Source organism: Carassius gibelio, chromosome A23, assembly GCF_023724105.1.
Source record: "Carassius gibelio isolate Cgi1373 ecotype wild population from Czech Republic chromosome A23, carGib1.2-hapl.c, whole genome shotgun sequence".
Lineage (NCBI taxonomy): Eukaryota > Metazoa > Chordata > Actinopteri > Cypriniformes > Cyprinidae > Carassius > Carassius gibelio.
Genome location: NC_068393.1, coordinates 13,314,320 through 13,337,343, shown reverse-complemented (window position 1 = coordinate 13,337,343; position 23,024 = coordinate 13,314,320). Strand labels below are relative to the sequence as shown.

Below are 23,024 nucleotides of genomic sequence, written 5' to 3'. Positions count from 1 at the left end.
AGTAAATATATTTGGATGTATTGGTATCATTTGTCCGGGAAATAAATCTTGCTTACTGAATCTTGGACATTTCTGCATATGCTCTAAGGAGGTTGAAAAAGTTTGCATACTTTACAATACTATTCAGTCCTCCATTAATTGTCCAAAACGTCAATAGCAAATTCAAATTAAAAGAAGTACTAAAGAAAATCTTCTGATGGCTCACTGTTGGAAAGATATGTGAAACTATATATATATTGAAAAAGTTGATACTAATGTTACAGATCCATATAATATCACTTTAACAGTCCAAGGCCCTTACATAAGTTGCAGCTCACAGAAGCACAGAGCTCATTACATTTCTCACTGACACAGTCTGATGGCATTACAGTCTCTTACCAGCTACAGATCTCTGAACCCTTCACTAGACCCTTCTGCATCTCTTCCTTAAACACTCAATGGGATCCACCGGGCATGAATGTAAATTGAGTATGAAATGGGAGTAATGAAGGTAGACTGTGTTGAGTCAAACATACTTGCTTTTCCTTTCAAAATGTCAAATCGGTTCAAACTCACTTAACTGTTATAATGCTGCCATATGTTATGGCAGTGTTTTGACCTTTAAATGCACCATAAGTATTTAACAAAAATGTAATCCCGTGATTTAGATTGCCAACATTGATCCTTACTGATTGTTCTGCTTTGGGAAAAGCTCTGTTACTCTAATTAAATTAAGCATAGGCACCCTGACTTTAAAGGTCAGGCTGATTGCAAGCTACGGCCTGAGTCTGACAGGACACAAAGAGCTTATTCACTCTGAGATCTTCATTATGTGCAGATTGCACATTTCTAAATTTTCACAAGTGCACTTAGTCTAATAGCTTTTTGAGTTGCCTACAAGCAGTTTTAAATGGATAGTTTGCCCAAATATGAAATTGTCAGCATTTACATGACACGTCAACCGTATATATAATCATTATGTCTATGGAGTGCTCCCATGTGTGTCTGTGGTCATAAATACATTTATATTTTTGGATGAACTATCCTGTAATATCATTCATGAATTACTAACAGAATTGCTAATTGATTAAGGCAGTGGTTCCCAACCTTTTTCAACTCGCGGCCCACACAACCAAACACATATGTTTGCGCGGCCCACTTCAAAAAAATTAACTGACCCCGCTATTGTTGGGTTAATAACTTAGTACTCAGAAGCTAGATTTGAAACTATATTTATTGAATAAACTAGGGCTGTGCGATATGGACAAAAAAAAAAAAAAACTATCGCGATTTTTTTGATCAATTTTGCAATTGTGCTTTTACAGTCATAAATGCATTCAGGATTAATTTGAAACATATTTCCAAAAGAAAACCAATCAGAGCTTTATCAAAAAGTTGTAACATCTCTAGAACAGACATAAGTCAAAATTATCACTATAGTGAAGATGTAAAAAATTTTATAGACTTTTGGCAAAAAAAAAAAAAAAAAAAAAAAATCCTGTATATAGGGACTTTTTTTTCTCTTTTGCCATGCATTGTTCATAGAGCTCATTAATTGTAGCGGTGCCTCAGGTGTTTGCAGTGTGTATACAGTATGTGTATGCGGTCAGCAGTGAGAGCATAAATATAACGCGAAAGCACATTAAAATAATGCACGAGTGCGAATCTCTCTGTTCGCAGCAGATTTCCTTTGCTCTGTCACAAAACCGGTGCTTGCTCAGATACACGCTGCTTTGCGAGGAGAGAGTGTGCACACTTAAAACGTGTCTCCTCTCACTTAAACTGCATCCTGTTCACTAACAAATTCACTCTATGCTCATGTGTTAGACATGAATTATTTTCGCACGTTTTTATTTCTAGCCTTTTACCGCAGTGAGAACGCTCTGATCCGTCAACATTGGCTCAGAAAAAAGGCGCATCACAGACAGTGTGTGAACCTGGAGTTAGGCATATGCGCACGCTCAAATCGTGATTTTAGGACGTTTTTCTTTTAATCGCACAGCCCTAGAATGGACTGGAAATGAACAGAAAATAATTGGCGGCCCACCTGCAATACCACCGAGGCCCACTAGTTGAAAACCACTGGATTAAGGGTTTTCTGATTTCTAAAGCAATAAAAAGGATGAAAAATGTGCATTATGACAATATTTTTTTTTTTACTAAAAACATAATGTTAATGAAAATGTGATGAGAAAAATTAGCTAGCATTAGGTGAATGCTTTGAAAACTTGTGCAAGAATCAAACCGCATTCCAACACGTGGCCTCATGTGTTTGCTTTTTCCTCCTCAGATACTGACGAGTGCCAGGTTCACAACGGAGGCTGCCAGCATAGGTGTGTGAACACCAGAGGCTCGTACTACTGCGAGTGCAACCCGGGGTTTTTTCGTCTGCACATTGATGGCCGCACCTGCATAGGTGAGTCTTTCGAGAGAGAGGTGACTGACAGAGAGCTGACACACTGGCCTGCATCCAAACGTTTAGACAGTGTAATCATCACAGCCTAAGAAAAGCTGCTTAGAACGGGTTTCTCTTCAAAGCTAGCAGGGGTCTCCACCTTAGGCTCTGTGTATGAGGGGGAATCAAAGAGCCTCTTGTTTTTTAAATAGTGGAAGATTTGCTACTGCTCTGTACTGTATGGGTCTTGTCATTGTGAGTTTGTGATGGACCTTTGAGAGAGACCAGACCAGGACCCAACTGTTCTCTTGCCAGGCCCACTATCAGACCATCACATCTATCCATCTATTCAAATGTGAATATGGTGTGGAACGTTTCAGGTGAAACCCAACAATTCAGTTTTCAAAGGAAAACCCAGTGGGAATAAACAGTTCTTGCAAGTATATCATTTCAGCTAATGGTGTTTGGATATGGGTTTTGTTTTCCAAATATGTGGCAATAACAATGGATTTTGCAGCACCATTCCAGAGCTCAGGAATTTCTTTATAGAAACTCTGAAAACATTTCACAGAGCATAGTAAATAAAAATGACCATGATGATTCCAGTCAAATACCTTCTTCAAAGCCAATGCTATGCTGCACAGCGAGTCCTGTGCTTCATCTTCCGTGCAGCTGGGATGCCACATGTCAGCTGAAGAAGACTTTCATTTGGAAATTATTTTGGAAATGTTGTAGCTTTCTTTCCTTGTAATGTGGTTATAATCTTGTGTTTTTCTGTGTGTGGTCTTGGGTTGGAATTGGGACTCTCGGCTCTGAGATTTGCCAGATTACTTCCAAACACCCAGTTTTATTTGTGTAAAGTGCATGACATTTCATCAGATTACTGAATACATCATTAAAGAAATGTTTTGGATAATTAATACATGCAATTGGGTATTCAGTAGCATCTGTGATATGCTCCTCATTACCATAAAATAGTTTCAACAACCTAAAGAAAAAAGAAAAATGCAGCAGTTATTTTAGTATTGTAATACTATTGTATATTGTATATATATATATATATATATATATATATATATATATATATATATATATATATATATATTTAACTAAATTAAATTAATGCATTTAGCAGACGCTTTTATCCAAAGCGACTTACAGTACATTCAGGCTATACATTTTTACTTATCATGTAAATATATCATCTCTCTCTCTCTCTCTCTCTCTCTCTCTCTCTCTATATATATATATATATATATATATATATATTTTTTTTTTTTTTTTTGAATTAGCTTACATTTTATATTTAAAATTTTCATTTTAACTTTAGTTTACACTTTATATATATATATATATATATATATATATATATATATATATATATATATATATTTCTGTTTAGATTAATTTTTAGAATTAATTTTTATATTAGTTTTAGTTAATTATTTAAACTTGTTTGTTGCCAGGCCATAAGTTTTTCTGAAAGTTTCTAAAACTTTTCCAAAAAGTTTTTAATTTAACATTTAAATTTTATTTAATTTCAGCTTTGTTTCAATTTAGTTTTAACAAACAAAACACTAAAAAACTGTTGGAACAAAAAACAGTATTTATGTATGCTTGTCAGATATTCTGATGATTGAGCTCAACTTGTATTAAACTGAGAACATTCCTTTTAATTTTCAAGGCAGTTTGACATGGGAAAAAAGCAAATGCCATTTGTTTTCCAGATGCATTCTGGGATCTGTTCACTTTGCTGAGAGTCTGATGCAGTAGCAGAATTGCCATTCATTCTGCTTTAGCTGAATCAGCAGCTAAATCAGTTACCTTCTCGAGAGACCTGAAGAGTCCAGGGCTGTGAGCTGCAGTCAGGCTTCAGGCTCATTTATCAGTTTTTTCCGCTATCAAACCAACTCTGTAGAACCACAATCTGAATCAAAGCTGAGTGGGATGGAACACTAGATTAAACCAGAAACAGATGCCACTAATTACTCAATGAGGGTTTTATTCAGGATCATTTGGTTTTAGTTAACAGTCATTTGAGAAGTTGGTAATCTTGCCAATACCTCGTGCCACGACCTTATTAATTTGTGAATTATTTATGACCGACAGATAAACCCTTAATTATGTTTAATTCACTTAAGGATTTTCATGATCCTTTATCAGACACACTCTCATAACCAAAATGTAAAGATATGTCATTTTTTCAACCACTTTCCCACTAAACCACTTCATAAAATGATCCTGTTTCAACAAATGATCACTTCTATTTTTTTTATAATTGATTTGAAGAGAGAGACAATTGTCTGATTATATAGGATTTTATATGACATTTTCAAATATGTTTTTGCTACTGTTCAAATATTATATGGAAGGATTTTTGAGGAGAGTCGGCTCACTCCTCCTCGTTGAGGATGACAGATATGCCTGTTATGACAGTATATATTTAGTCTCACTTCTGAAATATAGACTGTTCATTGAAGACATGTGATAGCAAGTGTCTTCGGTGGCTTAAGATTTGTGGTTTGGAGTATTATCCTCCTTGTGTTGGTGAGAAATTTAATGGTGATCACATACTGTTAGTGCAAATCAATGCATTTTTTTTTTTCATGTGTCCGTTATGCTTTTCTGAAATATATCACTTTAAAATGATAGACTGATGTGGATGTTTTTTTTTTTTTTTAAATAAATATTCAGCAGTCTCTGCTGAAGGTTTTACAGAAAACACTGGAAACCAGTTAAAATGTTTATAGACTGTGATTAGAATGTCTTTAAATCTGAAAGTAATGAGTACATTAACATGTAGACATACTGTTCAAGGATTTGGGATCAAGATTTACAGAACATGATCAATTTTTTACTTTTTTTCAGAAGAAAATGCATTTAAATTAATTTAAAAATGACATTTAAAATGTTATAGAAGTTTGCTATTTCAAATAAATCTTATTTAGTCATCAAAAAAAAAAAATACAAATGTTCTTGCAGAATATTAACAAAAAAAATCATGCAAAAATATTAAGTAGCACAAAAGTTTTCTACATTGATAATAATGACAAATGTTTCTTAAGCATAAAGAATGATTTCTGAAGGATCATGTAACACCGAAAATTAAACTTCTTAGGAATAAATTACATTTTACATTTGTAATAAGCTATTTTGAATACATTTTAAATTGTTATTTAACATTTCATAATATTTCATAATATTGTTTTACTGTTTTACTGTTTTTGACAAATACTGTAAAATGCAGCCTTGGTGAGCATAAAAGACTTTCAAAACCTTAAAAATTTTAAAACCTAAATAAGCTGTGGGAAGCCTAATGGACAGTAATTTAGAAAACAAAGCAAAACATGCCGTTCTTCTCCTGGATATGTTTTACTTGCTACTAAGTGCCTCAAATGAAACTCTTTTAAAGATTTGATGCTACACTGTAAAAAATTTCTTGTTGTTTTTACAAAAACTTTTTGGCAGCTGTGGTTGCCAGAATAATTTTGTAAAAATACAGAAAACTGTAAACACATTTACGTCAAAAACTGTTAATTTTACAATATAAAGCTGTAATTTACAAACAAGAAAATGTGAATATAAACCAGTAAATTCAACAACACACAAAATTAAATCTGTTTTGTACCTTGAAAATACTGACAACCACCATAATAATAAAGATGGTACTGTATAAGAGAAAGCCACATGAAGTATCAAAGCTCATCACAAGTAGCTTCACCACAAGCAGAAGTATATATTAACATATAGAAGGTGCACATTTATGGAAACACAAAACACCATCATGGTAACACACGTGATACTTAAATAATGCAAAAAACTTTCATTAAGCAACAGAAGATGTAACATAAAGCTCAAATGTACATAACTGATAACAAGAACTATTTAAAAACATGATTATTTAAACAAAATACTTTCAAACGTGGAGTGTCACGCAGGGAATTCTGGGAATAACAGTTTACAGTTTTAGACTGTAAATTATACATTGATTTGTTCTTTTTTTACTTCTAAAAGCTGTATAATTAACAGAATTTTACTGTAAATTTACATTAAATGCTTTGTTAGATATTTTACAGTTTTTCCCTGTATATAGTACGGGAACTTACTGTTAACCTATTATCAGTTTTTTTCCGTAGCGTTTTTACAAAATTTTACAGTTAAAATTACACTTATTTTTTACAGTGTACTAATCTTACAAAATTTGAAAAATAAAGTGATTATTTGATCCTCAAATGTACTTACTGTATTAACAGCAGTACAACAGCAGACTTACTGTATAGGAAGAGCCTCTGTGAAGAATCAAATGGCCAGTGAATTGAGACTACATTAAGTGTATGTGTTTATCTGGAGCTCAGCTGTAACATTTTGCCTAACCCTGTTTGATGAAAGAGGTGAGTGAACATTCACAGGAAAAGGGTGGAGCAGACAGACTGGAATGCCACTGACATTAGGACATCATCCACCTCCTGCTGCATCATTAGAAACAAGTAATGAAAGAGTGAATGCACCAGTCTTTTGTCTGAAATCTTGCACATCTCAGGATTTATTCCAAAGGCATCTAGGTATTCATGATCTAAGATTTAACAGTCCATGTTACTGGGTGTTCAGAGTGTTTTCAGTCATCCACGCAGATTAATCTCTTATCACCACACCAGATGGCTTTTAAATAGAGCATGTCAAAGCTAATTAGTGGTATTTTGCTGAATGTTATGATTGGTTTCTGTCCTGAGATGACTATCCTTTTTGAAAAACTGAAGAATGGCAACAACGCCAAGCATCACAATCCAAACACTTGAGTACGATGATAAACTGCTTGTTTTTCCATCAAAGCTTCATATCAGTCATCTGGGAAAAAATGGTCCATTTGCAGTGAACTGTTTTCACTGAATGATTCAGCTTCCGAAAATAATTGCTTGGAACTATTTTGGATGATAAGTGAAGAATGCTTGTGACAGGACCATTCAAAGATTGTTCTACATTCTTTTCTATTACTAGAGAAAATATTTATTTAAAGAGTGGATATTGAAATCTTCTAATAAAAACCACTAATTTTAATTAAAGTGGATTATAAAATCATCAAGCTTTCATCAAAATAAAAGTTTTTTATGTAAAAGCCAAAACTGATTCATATCAGACCTTGATGTTATATTCAGCAGGTTACAGCATTGCATAAAAGCAAGCAAATTGCACATTGTGTTCAAAGATTAATTGTCAAGTCAAATGAAGTAATTAACCCTATATACATTTAGCTGTGGTGTCAACATCATGTTATTGGCTGCTTGTCTTTAGCATGGCCAGGTGTTGAATAACGATACAGCAAATAACCAAACCCCACAGTCTGCTAAAACAGAAAATGTTTAAAAAAAGAAAGATCAGTGTCTTGGAATGGCGTCGGTGTCAGTGGACAGGCTTCAGATCTGTAACAAAACTGTTTGTTAACTGACCCGCACCGTACTGTGAACTGAAAGTGTTCCTGCTGTTTGAACTTTTCCACAAGAAAAATTTTAAAATCCAGATTTGCAGCATTAACAGAGTCCAATATAAACAAAATTACTGATGTAATTAAAGCAAATGTGCTATATAAAGTGAAAAGACAAATAAAAGAGATAATGGTATTTATATAATAATCTATTATATCGTTCTTTTATGTTTACTATTATAATTATGTGTGTGTGTGTGTGTGTGTGTGTGTGTGTGTGTGTGTGTGTGTGTGTGTGTGTGTGTGTGTGTGTGTGTGTGTGTATATATATATATATATATATATATATATATATATATATATATATATATATATATATATATATATATATATATATATTTATATGCAGGAAAAAATATTAGGCTAAATCACGATGTTCTAATTCCCTCACTGTACTAAAACGTGCACACGATTACTATTGTGTTTCCTCGATTTACTATTGTACTACAATAGTAATCGTGTGCACGTTTTAGTACAGTAAGGGAACAAATTAGTAAATCGTGCACACAATTTATTTATTTTTTCTTGCATGTCATAATACGGAGCATGTCATGTGCGGGGCTCCGTATTACACACACATCTTAACGGCCATTTCTCTTATTCCTTATTCCTCCCACAGCTGTCCTATCCTGTGCAGTGAATAATGGAGGCTGTGAGCATGAATGTAGCCAACTTTCTCCAGTTCACTTCCAGTGCCGTTGCAGACATGGGTACCAGCTCACAGCTGATGGGAAGCGCTGTAGAAGTGAGTTTTGCTCTTCATGTATATAATTTTGACATCTAACAATGGCTCGAGTTTGTGGTGCTCAGTTTTGTTGAAAAATCTACCAAAATTAACATCAGATGATGCTTTGTTACTGTTTCAAAACAGCAAGGTACTGTACCATGTTCAACTTACTTTACTTAGTTGTTTTACTTAGATAGCCTCATGTTTTGTACAGTAATTCTAATATAAGACTTTAATAAAGCAATGTGAACACAAATATCATATGTTTTGGACTCTAGTCCAGCAACAGACTAGTGCTAACCAGTCTGGACAAGTATGGAAGTTCATGTTGGTCAACACGTTCATTTCAGCAGGGTGTAAAAGCAGATTTATTTATTTAAACTCTTTACCTTCTGAAAGCTTTGTTATGTTCATGATGTCCATAAAATCTCCTGCCAGTGCATATAACATGCTATTAGTCAAAGAGCATGCTGACAAGAGGATGAAAGTAGGAAATCTTTGGTCTAAGGCTATGTCATAAAGTCAGTCTGTAGCTCTTGGACGTATGTGGATGGAAGGGTTCTTGGCAGAAAAGTGGAAGCTAAAGAAAGTGATCAACATCTCTAAAACACAGATGTGCTGTTTTTTTAGAGATATTGGCAACTGCCTTGGATACTTTGACTTAGTATCTGTATCAGTCCTGAATCAATTCATATGAAGCTGGACTACTGTATCACAACCATGCAAACGTTGAGTTACAAATGACCAACTTTAGACTGAATTTGTATACTATCAAAAAAGTGTTACAGCTCAAGAGCAGTTACTGACCTTAATAACGAGGTCAAGGATTCCAGTACCTATGAACTTCCAAACAGACCTCACTTAGTGCAGTGTGAGTCACTTGAACAGCAATATCTGAAACCGCTGTGCATCTTGGCCTGCTTTAAATAGCAGTTTTCACAGAAAAACACTTATATTATTCAGACTACAGCATCATCATCTTGGCAAACACTGTGCCAATTCCAGTGTGTCTGCCAAAATTCACATACACTGTACACAGCCCCACAGATCCAATGTCCTGACACTCGCCAGAGCCAACTGTTCCCCTATGAAGTTTTACCACTGGGAGCTAAGTGAAGACAAAGGGAAAGAACAAGGGACAGAGAGAATGAGTATGGTATTGTGTAACTAGTATCTGTTTGACATTGACAAAAAACATGCTAGCATCTGTGTTCGTGAGAGAATGGTGGACAGTGCAATTCAGCAAATCAATAACAAAGTTTAACTGTTTTCATACTGTTGTGATCAAAGTACAGACCATTCTTGGGAAAAAAGTTTTTATACTAGTTTAATACTTAGACAATCCTTACAAAAACAACTATGGTTGTGCAATGCTACAGCAATGGTATCTGATGGTAAAGATGGTCAAATATGAAAAAAAAAAGATTAAACTCAATATATCATATATATATGACATGAAGTAAAAGCTAAATTAAAGGTTATGTGTCTCAGGACAACACACATGAGTGACGTTGGTAAATGAATCTGTGATTTTGAACAAATCGCTTGAGTGAATGATTCAATGGCTCACTCATAAAGGCACTAGCTGCATCCAAAATCACCTACTGTCTCAGTACTATATCTAATGAAGAGCTTACTTTACAAATGATAGAAATGTCTGTGCTGTATAGTTTAACCCAGGCGTTTTACATTTATGTCTTATGAATACTATGAATTCGACATTCTACTCTTAATACATACTATTTTTCACTGATTTCTTGATAAAATAGTGCCAAATGAATCGGTGGAACCAATGATTCAATGATTCACTCATATAGACAGTCACTAGTTGCCACCTACTGGCGTAATATGCAGAAAGAATCACTGTAAGATCTCTACCACTTAAACACACAAAAACAGTGAAACAGTGAAAAGTATATAAACAATGAATATCAGATTCATAGGGCCCTATCATACACCCGGCGCAATGCGATGCAAGGTGCAGCGTAAGTGTGTTTGCTAGTTTCAGCCCGGCGCCGTTTTCCATTTCCCATCTAGCACCACATTGTTTAATTAGCAAATGCATTTGCGCCCATTTGTGCGCCCATGGGCGTGCTGGCCTAAAAAAGAGGTGTGTTCACCTCAATGCTATTTTAAGGAGCTGAAAATAGACTGCGCCATAGACCAGCCAAGTTTATGGCTGTTATAAACCTGACATTATTTGATGCTCTCTGATGCAGTATCACGTCATACGTTAAAAAACACCTTTTTCTTTCCTTATTTATTCTGGATGAAATCGATCCTCCAAAGGGTTTCAAAATTGCATTGTATATGTATGATGTGTTTGATGTCATAATGGGACTGAGGCAACAGAGCTGGCCAGTGAAATATGGGAATTCAGATAGAGAAAAGACTGCAGAAATTATGTTTGTGTATAACATGGACGGTGTTGACAAGATAATGAGGGTTTGTGTGCATGAGGGAGACAGCCACTGAAATGACTGATAAGATCTGACTTAAACGGCATGTGTTTCAGTGAGGAACCCGTGTGCGGAGAGGAACGGCGGCTGCATGCACTTATGTCGCAGTGATGCCGGTCAAGCTGTGTGCAGTTGTCACCAAGGCTTCACGCTGGACCAGGACCAGAAGAGCTGTGAAGGTAAAAGCTTCTGACAGCAGCAGTAAAGAGCTTTTCCATTGTGCTAGGGTTCAGTTACACTGTCATGGAAAGTATTAAATGCTCTCTCATCTGCCGAATCCTCTGTTTCCAAAGTTTTAAAAGCAGTTTCTTTCCCATGGTGTGAGAACAGTGGAAGCACTGTGTTTGATTAGATGTCTGAAAGCTGTAGAACGTGGTTCATCTTCTCAGTGAGACAGTGAGCAGAGATTTCCACTCTGAAGTCCATGATGGAACCAGTTAATGCTTAAGTGATTGTAAGAGGCAGAAATGTCTGTTTGTCCGACTGAAAGTGACTCAACAAATCCGAAGTGGGGTTCTCATCTAATTAGACGTCTGTATAAATAGAAAAAGGCAACATGTCATCCGTAGCTTGTAACTGGTGTGTTTCAGATGTCGATGAGTGTGAAACGAGATTGGCAGCGTGTGCTCACAGTTGCCGGAACACGCTGGGCTCTTTTTCATGCATTTGCAGTCCGGGATACGAGCTGGGCTCTGATGGCAGGAAATGCTACCGTGAGTTACCTTTACCTAAGCAAGGTTCAGAAAAGCACAGAAACATACCCCAGTGGTCTCAAAAAGTAGAGGTCGGTGAGTTAAGTGTGAAGTATTGATACTTTTAATAATGTTATTGAATCAAGAGAATTGATCATACTTATTGGATAAGCAAGTGATTTCTCTACACTACCGTTAAAAAGTTTGGGTTTTGTAAATGTAATGTTTTTGAAAGAACTCTTACCTTTACCAAGGCTGCATTTATTTGATCCAAAATGCAATAAAACAGTAATATTGTGAAATATTACATATTTTAAAGTGTAATTTATTCTGAATTTTCAGAAATCATTCTAATATGCTGATTTGGTGTTCGAGAAACATTTGTTCTTAAAAATATAAAAAATATCAATATTTTATGCAAACATTGATACATTTTATTTTTACGATTCTTAATATGTAGAAAGATGAATTAAAAAGAACAGCATTAATCTAAAATGGAAATCATTTGCAACATTATAAATGTCTCTTTGTAGCATTATATTATGATAAGAACTATTTCTCATCTGAACATGCAAGAAAATTATGAAAGACAAGCTTAGAAGTTAAAATTCATTATGTTCTGTAATTATCAATGAATTTGATCCATTAGCATCTGACTGATTGAAAATACTGGTAGTGTTGGTATCAATGCTCATGATATTGGCCTTTGCCTGCCCTTGATATTGATTTATTAACTACAATGAACATGGTCCATTAACATTTGACAACCATAAATTGTCCAACTAAACCTAACAAATTTTGAAATAAATTACACATAGTTGGCTTCTTTATTATCTAATGTAATGACATTCATGCTATGTTCATAATCATTTTTTTGAACAATTGTTTCTTTCTATTATTAACTCTCTATAGGTATTGAAATGGAGATTGTTAATAGCTGTGACTCAGATAATGGTGGCTGTTCACACCACTGTCAGCACGGCACACTTGGACCCATCTGCAGCTGTAACCAGGGTTATCAGCTCGCAGAGGACCTCAAAACCTGTTTGGGTGAGTGTGCAGTCTCTTAGATTCTACTGTACGTGCATCCAACTGCACTGATAAACCTTTAAAATCATCATTCCTCATTGAGTATTAATGACTATTTACTATAAAAGTAAATGTCAGCCAGCTGGATCTCAGCAGTCGTAGGTTTTGCATTTTTCTGGCTGGTCTCTCCAAATAACGACCCCTCTTCATAGCTGGAAATGTACTTATGGAAATACTCAGTCTACAGAGTCCTAATACATGCCGATGGCTTGTGGCCTCACTTTATGTACTGCTTTTTTTGTTTAAGATTTGGAGGAATGTGAGGAGGGAACTTCATGCTGTGAGCAGGACTGCACAAACTACCCCGGAGGTTATGAATGCTACTGTAGGGCAGGATACAGACTCAACACTGACGGATGTGGATGTGATGGTACTTCACAACCTGTTTACTGCTGATCGACTATTAAAGAGGAGCGAGGAGACATATCATTTACTGTCAATGTGCTATAATAATAGACAGTGGTAGTTACATCACAGTGCAGTCACATTGTATCACGTTGAGTGTTGTGTTTTCCACTGGTGTCTAGATGTGGATGAGTGTCTGTCTGATAATGGGGGCTGTGAGCACACTTGTCAGAACACAGCTGGCTCCTATCACTGCTTCTGTGAGTTTGGAAACCGGCTCGCTGAGGACAGACACTCCTGTATTCGTAAGTATACCATGAGGGCACAGTGGATATCAGTTACTGTGTGTGGAGTGCAATAGGATTGCTTTATAACACAGCTGTCTAGAATACTTGATCCTGATTGGTCAATCACAACATTCTGTGTTCAGCGAATACACAGCAATACAACCATCTGGTCATAGTGCAAAATAAACCTTACAGTATGTACTGTACATCACTTAAATCATGAAAGGTGTTTGTTTTGCGATAATTATATTTTATTTTAATTTATGAAGAGCAAAGAGACTTTAAAGCACAGTATAGGAAATGGGTTGGCTGGGAAATATACAGCAGTTTATTAGTAAATAGTCAAATAGTTTAGAGGCCATCATACAAAAATACTGGACCTCAGAATGCCAACCAATCAGAGTTGAGTATTCCAGACAACTATTTATGGTAATAATTTTGTAAAATAAATGCTAAACTGTGAATTTAATTTGTATCTATATAGTTCTGATATGACTTCTACAGTACATAGCCGTTTTGGATGATGAAATAATTAGTATTTTTAATGGGAACATTGAATGAATTGAATGAATTGAATGAACCAATTTGAATGCATGGAGAGTTTCATAGCTGTGCTATTCATTGATTTAATTACACTAGCATTGAACAAAGTTTGGGGTTGGTAAGTTAAATGTGTTAGAAAGAACTCTTATGCTTACCAAGGCTGCATTTATTTGATCGAAAATATACCTGTATGGGCTCTGGGAAGACTAGCAACCACTTTGTGAAAGCTCATGGGCATGTGAAAAAAGAATGTGCATTTTGGTATTTGATAATCATCTGTCCAATGAGCAGCATATTGTCCAGCCAGCTAATAAAACTATTCAGTAAGATACTACAGTATATCTAATCATCTAAAGCAATAATTTTTTTTTTTTGCAATAATAAGACATTATTACTTACATAGGTTGTGTAACAGCAAGACAACATTGATCATGTCAATAAATCTACTTCTCTCTCTCTGTTCTGTGTAGCCCTGGAGAGAGCAGTTGAGGAATTGTCCGGTCCAGTGGTGGCTGAGAGACCTCTCCTTCATTTTACTCTCCTCCAGGACTACCCACAACCCCTGGAGCGCTTTCACGATTATGAGGACGATGGCTTTGGAGAGCTGCGAGCAGATGGCACCCTCTCTGAGAAATTTGGTCTGTCGTTGAGTCAAATGTCTTTATTTATTATTAGTGGCTCTTGGTTCTTGTTAATCTTACTGTTGTCTTGTCACAGTGTGTTTGAATGGGACATTTGGCCACGACTGCAGCCTGACGTGTGACGACTGCTCTAATGGAGGACTGTGTAACATTGACAGAGATGGTTGCGACTGCCCAGATGGCTGGACAGCAATCATTTGTAACCAAAGTATGTATTTTATGTTTTGTGAAACCATTAAGTTTGAGATTCTTTTAATGTTTTTAAAGATTCTTGAGCCCACCAAGAATGCATATACAGTATTTATTTAAAAACTGACAGTAAAAATAGTAATTTTATGGAATATTATTACAATTTAAAATAACCATTTTCTATTAATATATTTTTTACATTTAATTTATTTCTGTAATGGCAAAGGTGAATTTCAGCAGCCATTACTCCAGTCTTCATTGTCACATGATCCTTCAGAAATCATTCCAATATGTGTTCAAGAAAGATGTCTTATTATAATCAATGTTTAAAAATAAACTGTTGTGCAGCTTTAATACTTCTGTGGAAACTGTGATACTTTTGAACAGTAGTGTAGGGATATACTTTGCATAATCACTCTGTATAAAATAACACTTTCCTTTGTCCATTTTAGCCTGTCCAGAGGGAACATTTGGGAAAAACTGTTCCTTCGCTTGTAAGTGCAGAAACGGTGGCACCTGTGACCCGATTAGCGGGAAGTGCCGCTGCCCACCTGGAGTCAGTGGAGACCTGTGCCAGGACGGTGAGTGACTGCGAGATTACAACATTAAACAAAACCATATCTGTGCCAAAGCTGCTGTTCCTAACACTGCTGGCAGGTTTAAATGAAATATGACTTGTGTTTTATGTCTCAAATTACATTCATATTAGTTTAGATCATGTTAAGTGTGTAATTCTCATTCCGTGTTCTTCAGGCTGTCCGAAGGGACTATATGGAAAGCACTGCAACAAGAAATGTAACTGTGCTAATAACGGCCGCTGCCATCGCACGTATGGAGCCTGTCTGTGTGATCCAGGGCTCTACGGCAGGTTTTGTCACCTACGTAAGTCCAGCGGTATATCAGACCGACAATGACTTAAAACTCCAGGAGATAGTCGCACAGTGTGATTTACCCAAGTAGGACATGTTCCTGGATCAACATCCTTTTTTCACAACATTCCTATGAAGCAATCAAAGCCCTAATTCTATTCCAAACCATAACCATAAAATCAAAGGGAAATTATATTTTGTGGTCCAAATGTTTGAGACCACTAACGAAAATGTTTCTGTTTTGCTTTTTTTTTTTAGATAATTTTTTTAATAATATTTTTATCACTAACTTAATACAGGTTTGTGTAAAACCTGATGGTCATTTTCTCTAGCATGATTAGAGATGCAACCTGCTAATTTTTTTAACTAATAAAACTTTACAGTAAGGTCCCATTAGTTAATTTATTAACTAAAATTTTATAAAAGTGAGCAATACATTTGTAACTGTGTGTATTAATTTTTGTAAGAGCTGTTTATTAAACATACAGCTGTCCATTGTTAGTCCATGTTAGCTCAGGTGCTAACAAATTAATCTAAGAATAATACGTTTTAGAATTATTTTTCATTGTTTGTTCATGGTTAAATAATGTTAACAAATGCAACCTTATTATAAAGTGTTACCCCCAAAACCTAATTACATTCTCAGATTTTTAATGTGATTTAACTTCCAGCTATCTATTTTTGTGAACTCATCTAAAGTGAGGACTATTTATACATTTAAATTCACAAAGGAGATTTAAAGGAACATTCATCTACCAAACTAAAAAGTCAAACACAGCACAGAGGGATACAGAACACAGAAATTGTGGTTCCAGGACTGACAAAGATGTTGATCCAGGCACATGTCATATTTGGATTAATCATTGTTATCTTTTTAATATCTGATGGTTCTCCTGATTGTAACAGAATATCCTACACATTGTCTTTTCCAGCTTGTCCCAAGTGGTCTTATGGACCTGGCTGCTCATCGGAGTGTCATTGTGTGCAGCAGAACACACTTGAATGCCATCGACATCATGGATCGTGTGTGTGCAAGCCTGGCTATCAGGGCAAGACCTGCAGCCTGAGTCAGTTCAGGGAGTACCATTCACCTGATTGACAGCTTGTGTGTGGGAAGTGTTTCATCTGTTGTTCTTTGTGTTTTAGAGTGTGATCGTGGATACTATGGTCCAGGATGTACATCAAAATGCCAGTGTCCAGCAGGAGTGTCTTGCCATCACATGACTGGACAATGTCAGCGTCAGTGCCCAGCCGGTTTTTATGGAGATCACTGTGACCAAGGTGAGTTAAAGTAATGGATTCGCTGAAATTCAGTGTTATTCGCAATACACAGTGCTAGAAGAGCTTCTATAAAAGTAGATTTATGGCGATCTCTTAGAGTTTCGCTTACTAGCATTTGACAGGATGAATAACATAAGCGTGTCAGGCCAAATACAGCTGCCAAACACTGGAAAACATGATGGAAATACCTTTATCTCCTGGCTTGCTGGTTAAAATATGTTCCCTTAACACAGATATGATCCTGTATTTCACTCAAATGAAAATCTAGAGTAAATATTGAAGTCCAACATGTTACAGAACAGATTTTAAAGGGGAAATGTCATGAATATTTTTGGTTTTCGAAAGTACTTTGCAGAGGCTTTACAGGTCTGTTCTGACCTGGTCAACAGAGGAAAATTAAATGCTAAAACTAAGTTGAATTATGTATTGCTACAACATTGATTTAATATTTTTGTAGGCCAAAACCAAAATTACCATAACCCTGGTTCCCTCGACAGAAACCCAACCAGATTTTTCCATTGGCTATTGGATTATAGCAGAAAATACCCTTACGAAAGGAGAATATATTTACCAATATATTTCTTAAAATATATTGTGATTATTAGATTGTAATTTATTATTTTCCCTTTTTATTTTCTAATATTTAATATATTTGAATACATTTAATAATATATTGATGATACATATATTATATAATATATTGCAAAATGGCAGAAATCAAAAAACTCTACGGACCTCAGTGTGTATCAGTCTCTCCTCTCTTCCTTCTCTGCAAATGTCTTCACAGCTAAAACATCCTACTACCACAACAAAATTAACAGCTGCTGTGACGCTCGGACACTCTTCAAGACTTTCTCTTCTCTTCTTAATCCGCCGCCTCCACCTCCTCCATCAAATCTTACAGCGGACGACTTTGCAGCTTTCTTCACAAATAAGACAAGATCCATCAGTGACCAATTCTCCACACCGCAGACTGAGGACAACTTCACAATGACTGATGCACACTCTTTATCCTCCTTCTCCCCACTCTCAGAGGTGGACATCTCCAAAATTCTCTTGTCCAATCATCCTACTACTTGTCCACTTGATCCGATCCCCACTCACCTCCTTCAAGCGATCTCTTCTTCAGTCATACCTTCACTTACTCACATTATCAACTCCTCTCTTCAATCTGGAACATTTCCCTTAAAATTCAAGCAGGCTCGGGTAAGCCCACTGCTCAAGAAACCATCTCTAAATCCAGCGCTTCTTGAAAACTACAGACCGGTATCCCTTCTTCCATTCATTGCAAAGACACTTGAGCGAGCTGTGTTCAACCAGCTTTCTATGTTCCTTGGACAGAACAACCTCCTGGACAGCAACCAATCTGGCTTCAAAAGTGGCCACTCAACTGAGACTGCTCTGCTCTCAGTTACTGAAGCCCTGCGACTAGCAAGAGCAGCTTTAAAATCCTCGGTACTCATCTTACTGGACCTGTCTGCTGCTTTTGACACTGTTAATCACCAGATTCTCCTGTCCACCCTCAGAACGATGGGCATTTCTGGAACTGCTCTCCTGTGGGTTAAGTCCTACCTCTCTGACAGATCCTTCAGTGTGTCTTGGAGGGGTGATGTTTCAAAGTCACACCACCTTGCTACTGGGGTTCCTCAAGGCTCAGTACTTGGACCACTTCTCTTCTCCATCTACATGACATCTTTAGGATCTGTCATTCAGAAGCATGGCTTTTCTTATCACTGCTATGCTGATGACACCCAACTCTACTTCTCATTCCAGCCAGATGACCCGACGGTAGCTGCTCGCATTTCAGCCTGTCTGAGTGACATTTCTAGCTGGATGAATGACCATCACCTTCAGCTTAACCTTACAAAGACTGAACTCCTGGTGATTTCAGCTAACCCATTGATTCATCACAACTTCTCTATACAGCTGGGCTCGTCAACCATAACTCCTTCGAGGACAGCCAGAAACCTAGGAGTTGTGATGGATCATCAATTAAGCTTCACTGACCACATTGCTACAACGACCCGGTCCTGCAGGTTTGCCTTATACAACATTAGGAAGATTAGACCCTTCCTGTCAGAGCAAGCAACCCAACTTCTTGTCCAAACTCTTGTTCTCTCCAGACTGGACTATTGTAATGCTCTCCTGGCGGGCCTTCCTGCATGTACTGTCAAACCTCTGCAAATGTTCCAGAATGCAGCAGCGAGGGTTGTCTTCAATGAGCCAAAAAAAGCTCATGTTACTCCTCTCCTCATCAGGTTACACTGGCTACCAGTAGCCGCTCGCATCAAATTCAAGGTACCCTACAAGACGACCACTGGCACGGCACCAACTTACCTAAACTCACTGGTTAAATCCTATGTGCCCTCCAGAAGTTTGCGCTCTGCAAGTGAACAACGCCTTGTGGTGCCATCCCAAAGAAATTCAAAATCACTCTCACTGACCTTTTCCTGGACTGTTCCCAGCTGGTGGAATGACCTCCCAATCTCAATTCAAGTCTTTACTCATTTTCAAGAAACATCATCTTTTTCACCTGCACTTAACCTACTAACACCAGTACTTTTCCTTTTCTTGTCTTTTTCATTTAATAAAAAAAAAAAAAAATCTACCTGGCTATGCGTTCTATACTAGACTAACTGAGACTTGTCATGGCACTTGTATACTGTTGTTGTTCTCTTGTTGACATGACTGCTTCTATTGTTCTCATTTGTAAGTCGCTTTGGATAAAAGCGTCTGCTAAATGATTAAATGTAAATGTAAAATATACAAATGATTGCCGCTTTTAATATATTGCAATATATTGGAAAAATATAAATATATATAAGAATATATGCCTAATATATTACATGATATTTTCCAATATATTGCAATATATTTTTGTTTCATAAGGGTAAGCTCTGTGGCCAACAAAGGTTTGATTCTTACACATTGTATTAATCATGATGATCTTCACAAGTGAACACAACTTTTGTGAACTTTGAAGCAATCTCCAGAAGTAAAATGCTAAAGATAGGCTATAAATTAACAACACCAGGGTCGCATGATTTCAGCGTCAAAATCACTAAGCTTCCAACAACTCTTTCAGCCTTTATTTAAAATATATTTTCCCTGAAAATTAGAGGTTGGTTATACAATGAGGCCGTAAAAGCAGACTAGTGAGTTAGTGAGCCCTATTTAGACACATGTTAGCAACCACTTTTTAGTAAAAGCTTTTAGAAAATAACAAGGGGATATTACCAGTGTATTTTATCTTGTGGAATAAAATGTGACGATGTCTTGAGTTTTTTTTTAGATGAGTTTATTTTACCAAAAATTCACTTCAGGACAATGGAACCAGGCGTGCTAAAATGCTAACTCATTTCCGGATTTATTCCGGATTTCTGTCTTGTAAAACTGAACTACAAAAATGTGTCTGTTTACTATACATAAACACCGTAGTAAAACTGTTTAATACAAAGGGTCATAGAGGTCTGAGAGGTTTTTGTTTGAACGGAACCTTCTACAATTTAATTCTGCTTTAACTGTGAAATAAATAACATGCTACAAAAGTGTAGAATAAGAAATTTTCAAGGTAAGGAATACTGTAACCTGCAAACTTTTATTTATTAAAGATATCCAGGCCAGATGACAGTCAGTTACTTGAATTGATATGTATCTATGATTCTTTTACGAGTATTAAATAAAATTGTCCTGCTGCCATGAGCCCCAGCAGCTTTCATGAGTGAGTTAGTCCAGTCCACCTGGCGGGGCATACGGAAATATCCAGAATATTTCAACAGAAACACTGAGCTGGCAGTCAAACCTCACAACCTGGAACTCATTAAACGATCAGAGTGCTATGTCTGCCATCAATTAGAAAACAACAGGCTGTGAAGGGAGTCGATTTGGCTTGCCTCGGCATTTCACTCGAAGCCTCTGTGGTTGCTTGACCTGTCCATTCTCTAGATGCTCAGTAGACTGTCTAGCCAATGTAAAATCTGGGTCCAGAAGCAAAAGCTGGTGTTTTCATATTTTTTATTAAACAAACAGTATTAGGTTTATATTACACTGTTCACTCTGTGAAAACTGTTTGTACTGTCTTTTACAGAGTGCCCTGTAGGACAGTTTGGAGTTGGATGTTCACAGTCTTGTGAGTGTAATGGAGCTCCATGTGACTCAGTGACTGGAAAGTGCCAATGTCCTGCTGGGCAGACAGGAGAACACTGTGAAAACGGTAAGAGAAACAGCACTGGACATCAATGAGTACTGCAAGCCAAAAAACAAGAAACCAAATACAGGGAGTTGTAGAATGCTATCAAATAGTTAAGAGAGAGATTGCAAGTGAAACATCATATTCACTTATTCCAAATTGATCTGGAATCCCGTTACATGGTGTTTCATCTGAACCGAATTAAACACGCTGACCTCTGCTTTCTCTCCTTGCTCTGCACATGTTTAAAAGAGAGGAAAATTGTTTTGCCATTAATGACTCTTCAATCTGTTCTGTTTAGGAGTGGACAGGGTAGTTTAGAGAGGAGTATGATTTCGCTGTGATTTTGGAGGTCTAATATTAACCACATTTTGCTGAGCCAAAGATCACAGACATAACCGTGGTAATATATCACAGGACAATCCATTAGAGGAGTTCTCTCTCAAATACATAAAGTCATAACGAGCCGCGGTGCAGAAGGAGAGGAGCGAAGCCGTGCCAGAGACGACTAATAGCTGTTATTAATGAACAGTCAGTGGGTTCCAGCTGAGAGTGTGTGTTTAGATGCCAGGTGTGCTGCTGTGATGCTGTCAGGACTGCAGTGTTGACAAGTATGAATAAGATAAACTTATGAAGAGTACAGAAATGCTTTGGTAAATCATAATTATGAGAAAGTTGAAATTATGATATTGTACTTAACCATAATTATGGAATAACATTTTTAAATTGTAACATGCTGTGTCATAATTATGAAATTATGAGAAAACTAAATGATGACATCATATATGAGATAAAAAATGAAATTGACAAAGTAAACATTATGACTAAAAGTCATAATTATGAGATATAGTCAACATTATGACATAAAAAGTTACTTTTCATGTCAAAATTACACTTTTAACTCATCATTAGGACTTTAATCAAAGTTACTATTTTGAAAATTACTATTTGTTTGAGTATCCCTTTATGAATTATCTTCTATACATTTTTTTTATGTTCAGAGTGTGAAGAGGGTCACTGGGGGCTGGGATGTGCAGAACTATGCCCTTCCTGTGATAATGGTGGATTGTGCGATCGGCAAAACGGCACCTGTGTTTGTCCACCGGGATACATGGGAAATCTCTGTCAGAGTGGTAAGATTTAATATTTAATTTTCATAATCTTAATGTATCTTAAGACCTCTGTTCAAACCAGACATCTGTCATGAGTTTAGAGTTTGTGTCACACATAAGAGAAAACATCTGTTGCGTATTTGTGTTTTTCAAATGTCAGATTTGAACTTACCTGTCAATAAACTTTATTTCTAACAGTCTGCCCATCTGGGCTCTTTGGCCTTAGCTGCCAGTTGCGCTGCACCTGTGAAAACAGAGGGCATTGCCACCACGTGACAGGTCTCTGTTCTTGCAAAGACGGCTGGATGGGACCCAACTGCGCAAAAGGTAAGGGCACACTTAGAAGTCACATTTTACTTAGATTTAGTTGTTTGTCTTGAACCTAAAGCAAACCCAGAAGCAAAAGCAAGTCGTTCAGTGATCATCCCAATGACACTGTGGATGTCATGGATGCCTCTTTGACATCTAGTACCTTCAACATTGCTTTAGACTCAGCTTTTACAAGATTTGTTATTCCTCAGCCATGCAACATAAGACTGAGATGTATGTAAGACTGACCTTTGCTGCTCACATTGTGGCAACTACCCAGTCTTGCCTCTCCATGCCCCATAAAATAACAAAATCCAGCATGCATCTGTTATGTATGTATATTTTTAATGCAACACCTTGAGTTCACCCAAAATGAAGCTCCTAGTAATGCCTTTTCACTGTTCTCTGCATTGGCTCATTTAATTAAGAGCTCATTACA

The 23,024-nt window shown here is 36.6% G+C and overlaps 1 protein-coding gene across 2 annotated transcripts in view; it reads left to right on the top strand.

Moving 5' to 3' along the window:
* Nucleotides 1–23,024, top strand: part of LOC127944257 (multiple epidermal growth factor-like domains protein 6) — a 51,322-nt gene that overhangs the window by 20,737 nt on the left and 7,561 nt on the right. For both annotated transcript variants that reach the window (XM_052540133.1, XM_052540134.1), the window contains 16 exons: nucleotides 2,270–2,395; nucleotides 8,473–8,598; nucleotides 11,096–11,218; nucleotides 11,630–11,752; nucleotides 12,644–12,781; nucleotides 13,068–13,190; nucleotides 13,348–13,470; nucleotides 14,466–14,633; nucleotides 14,713–14,844; nucleotides 15,278–15,406; nucleotides 15,579–15,707; nucleotides 16,627–16,761; nucleotides 16,841–16,975; nucleotides 21,063–21,188; nucleotides 22,166–22,297; nucleotides 22,475–22,603. In XM_052540133.1, the coding sequence (XP_052396093.1) occupies nucleotides 2,270–2,395; nucleotides 8,473–8,598; nucleotides 11,096–11,218; nucleotides 11,630–11,752; nucleotides 12,644–12,781; nucleotides 13,068–13,190; nucleotides 13,348–13,470; nucleotides 14,466–14,633; nucleotides 14,713–14,844; nucleotides 15,278–15,406; nucleotides 15,579–15,707; nucleotides 16,627–16,761; nucleotides 16,841–16,975; nucleotides 21,063–21,188; nucleotides 22,166–22,297; nucleotides 22,475–22,603 (2,097 nt within the window). The remainder of the gene's footprint in view (nucleotides 1–2,269; nucleotides 2,396–8,472; nucleotides 8,599–11,095; nucleotides 11,219–11,629; nucleotides 11,753–12,643; nucleotides 12,782–13,067; nucleotides 13,191–13,347; nucleotides 13,471–14,465; nucleotides 14,634–14,712; nucleotides 14,845–15,277; nucleotides 15,407–15,578; nucleotides 15,708–16,626; nucleotides 16,762–16,840; nucleotides 16,976–21,062; nucleotides 21,189–22,165; nucleotides 22,298–22,474; nucleotides 22,604–23,024) is intronic.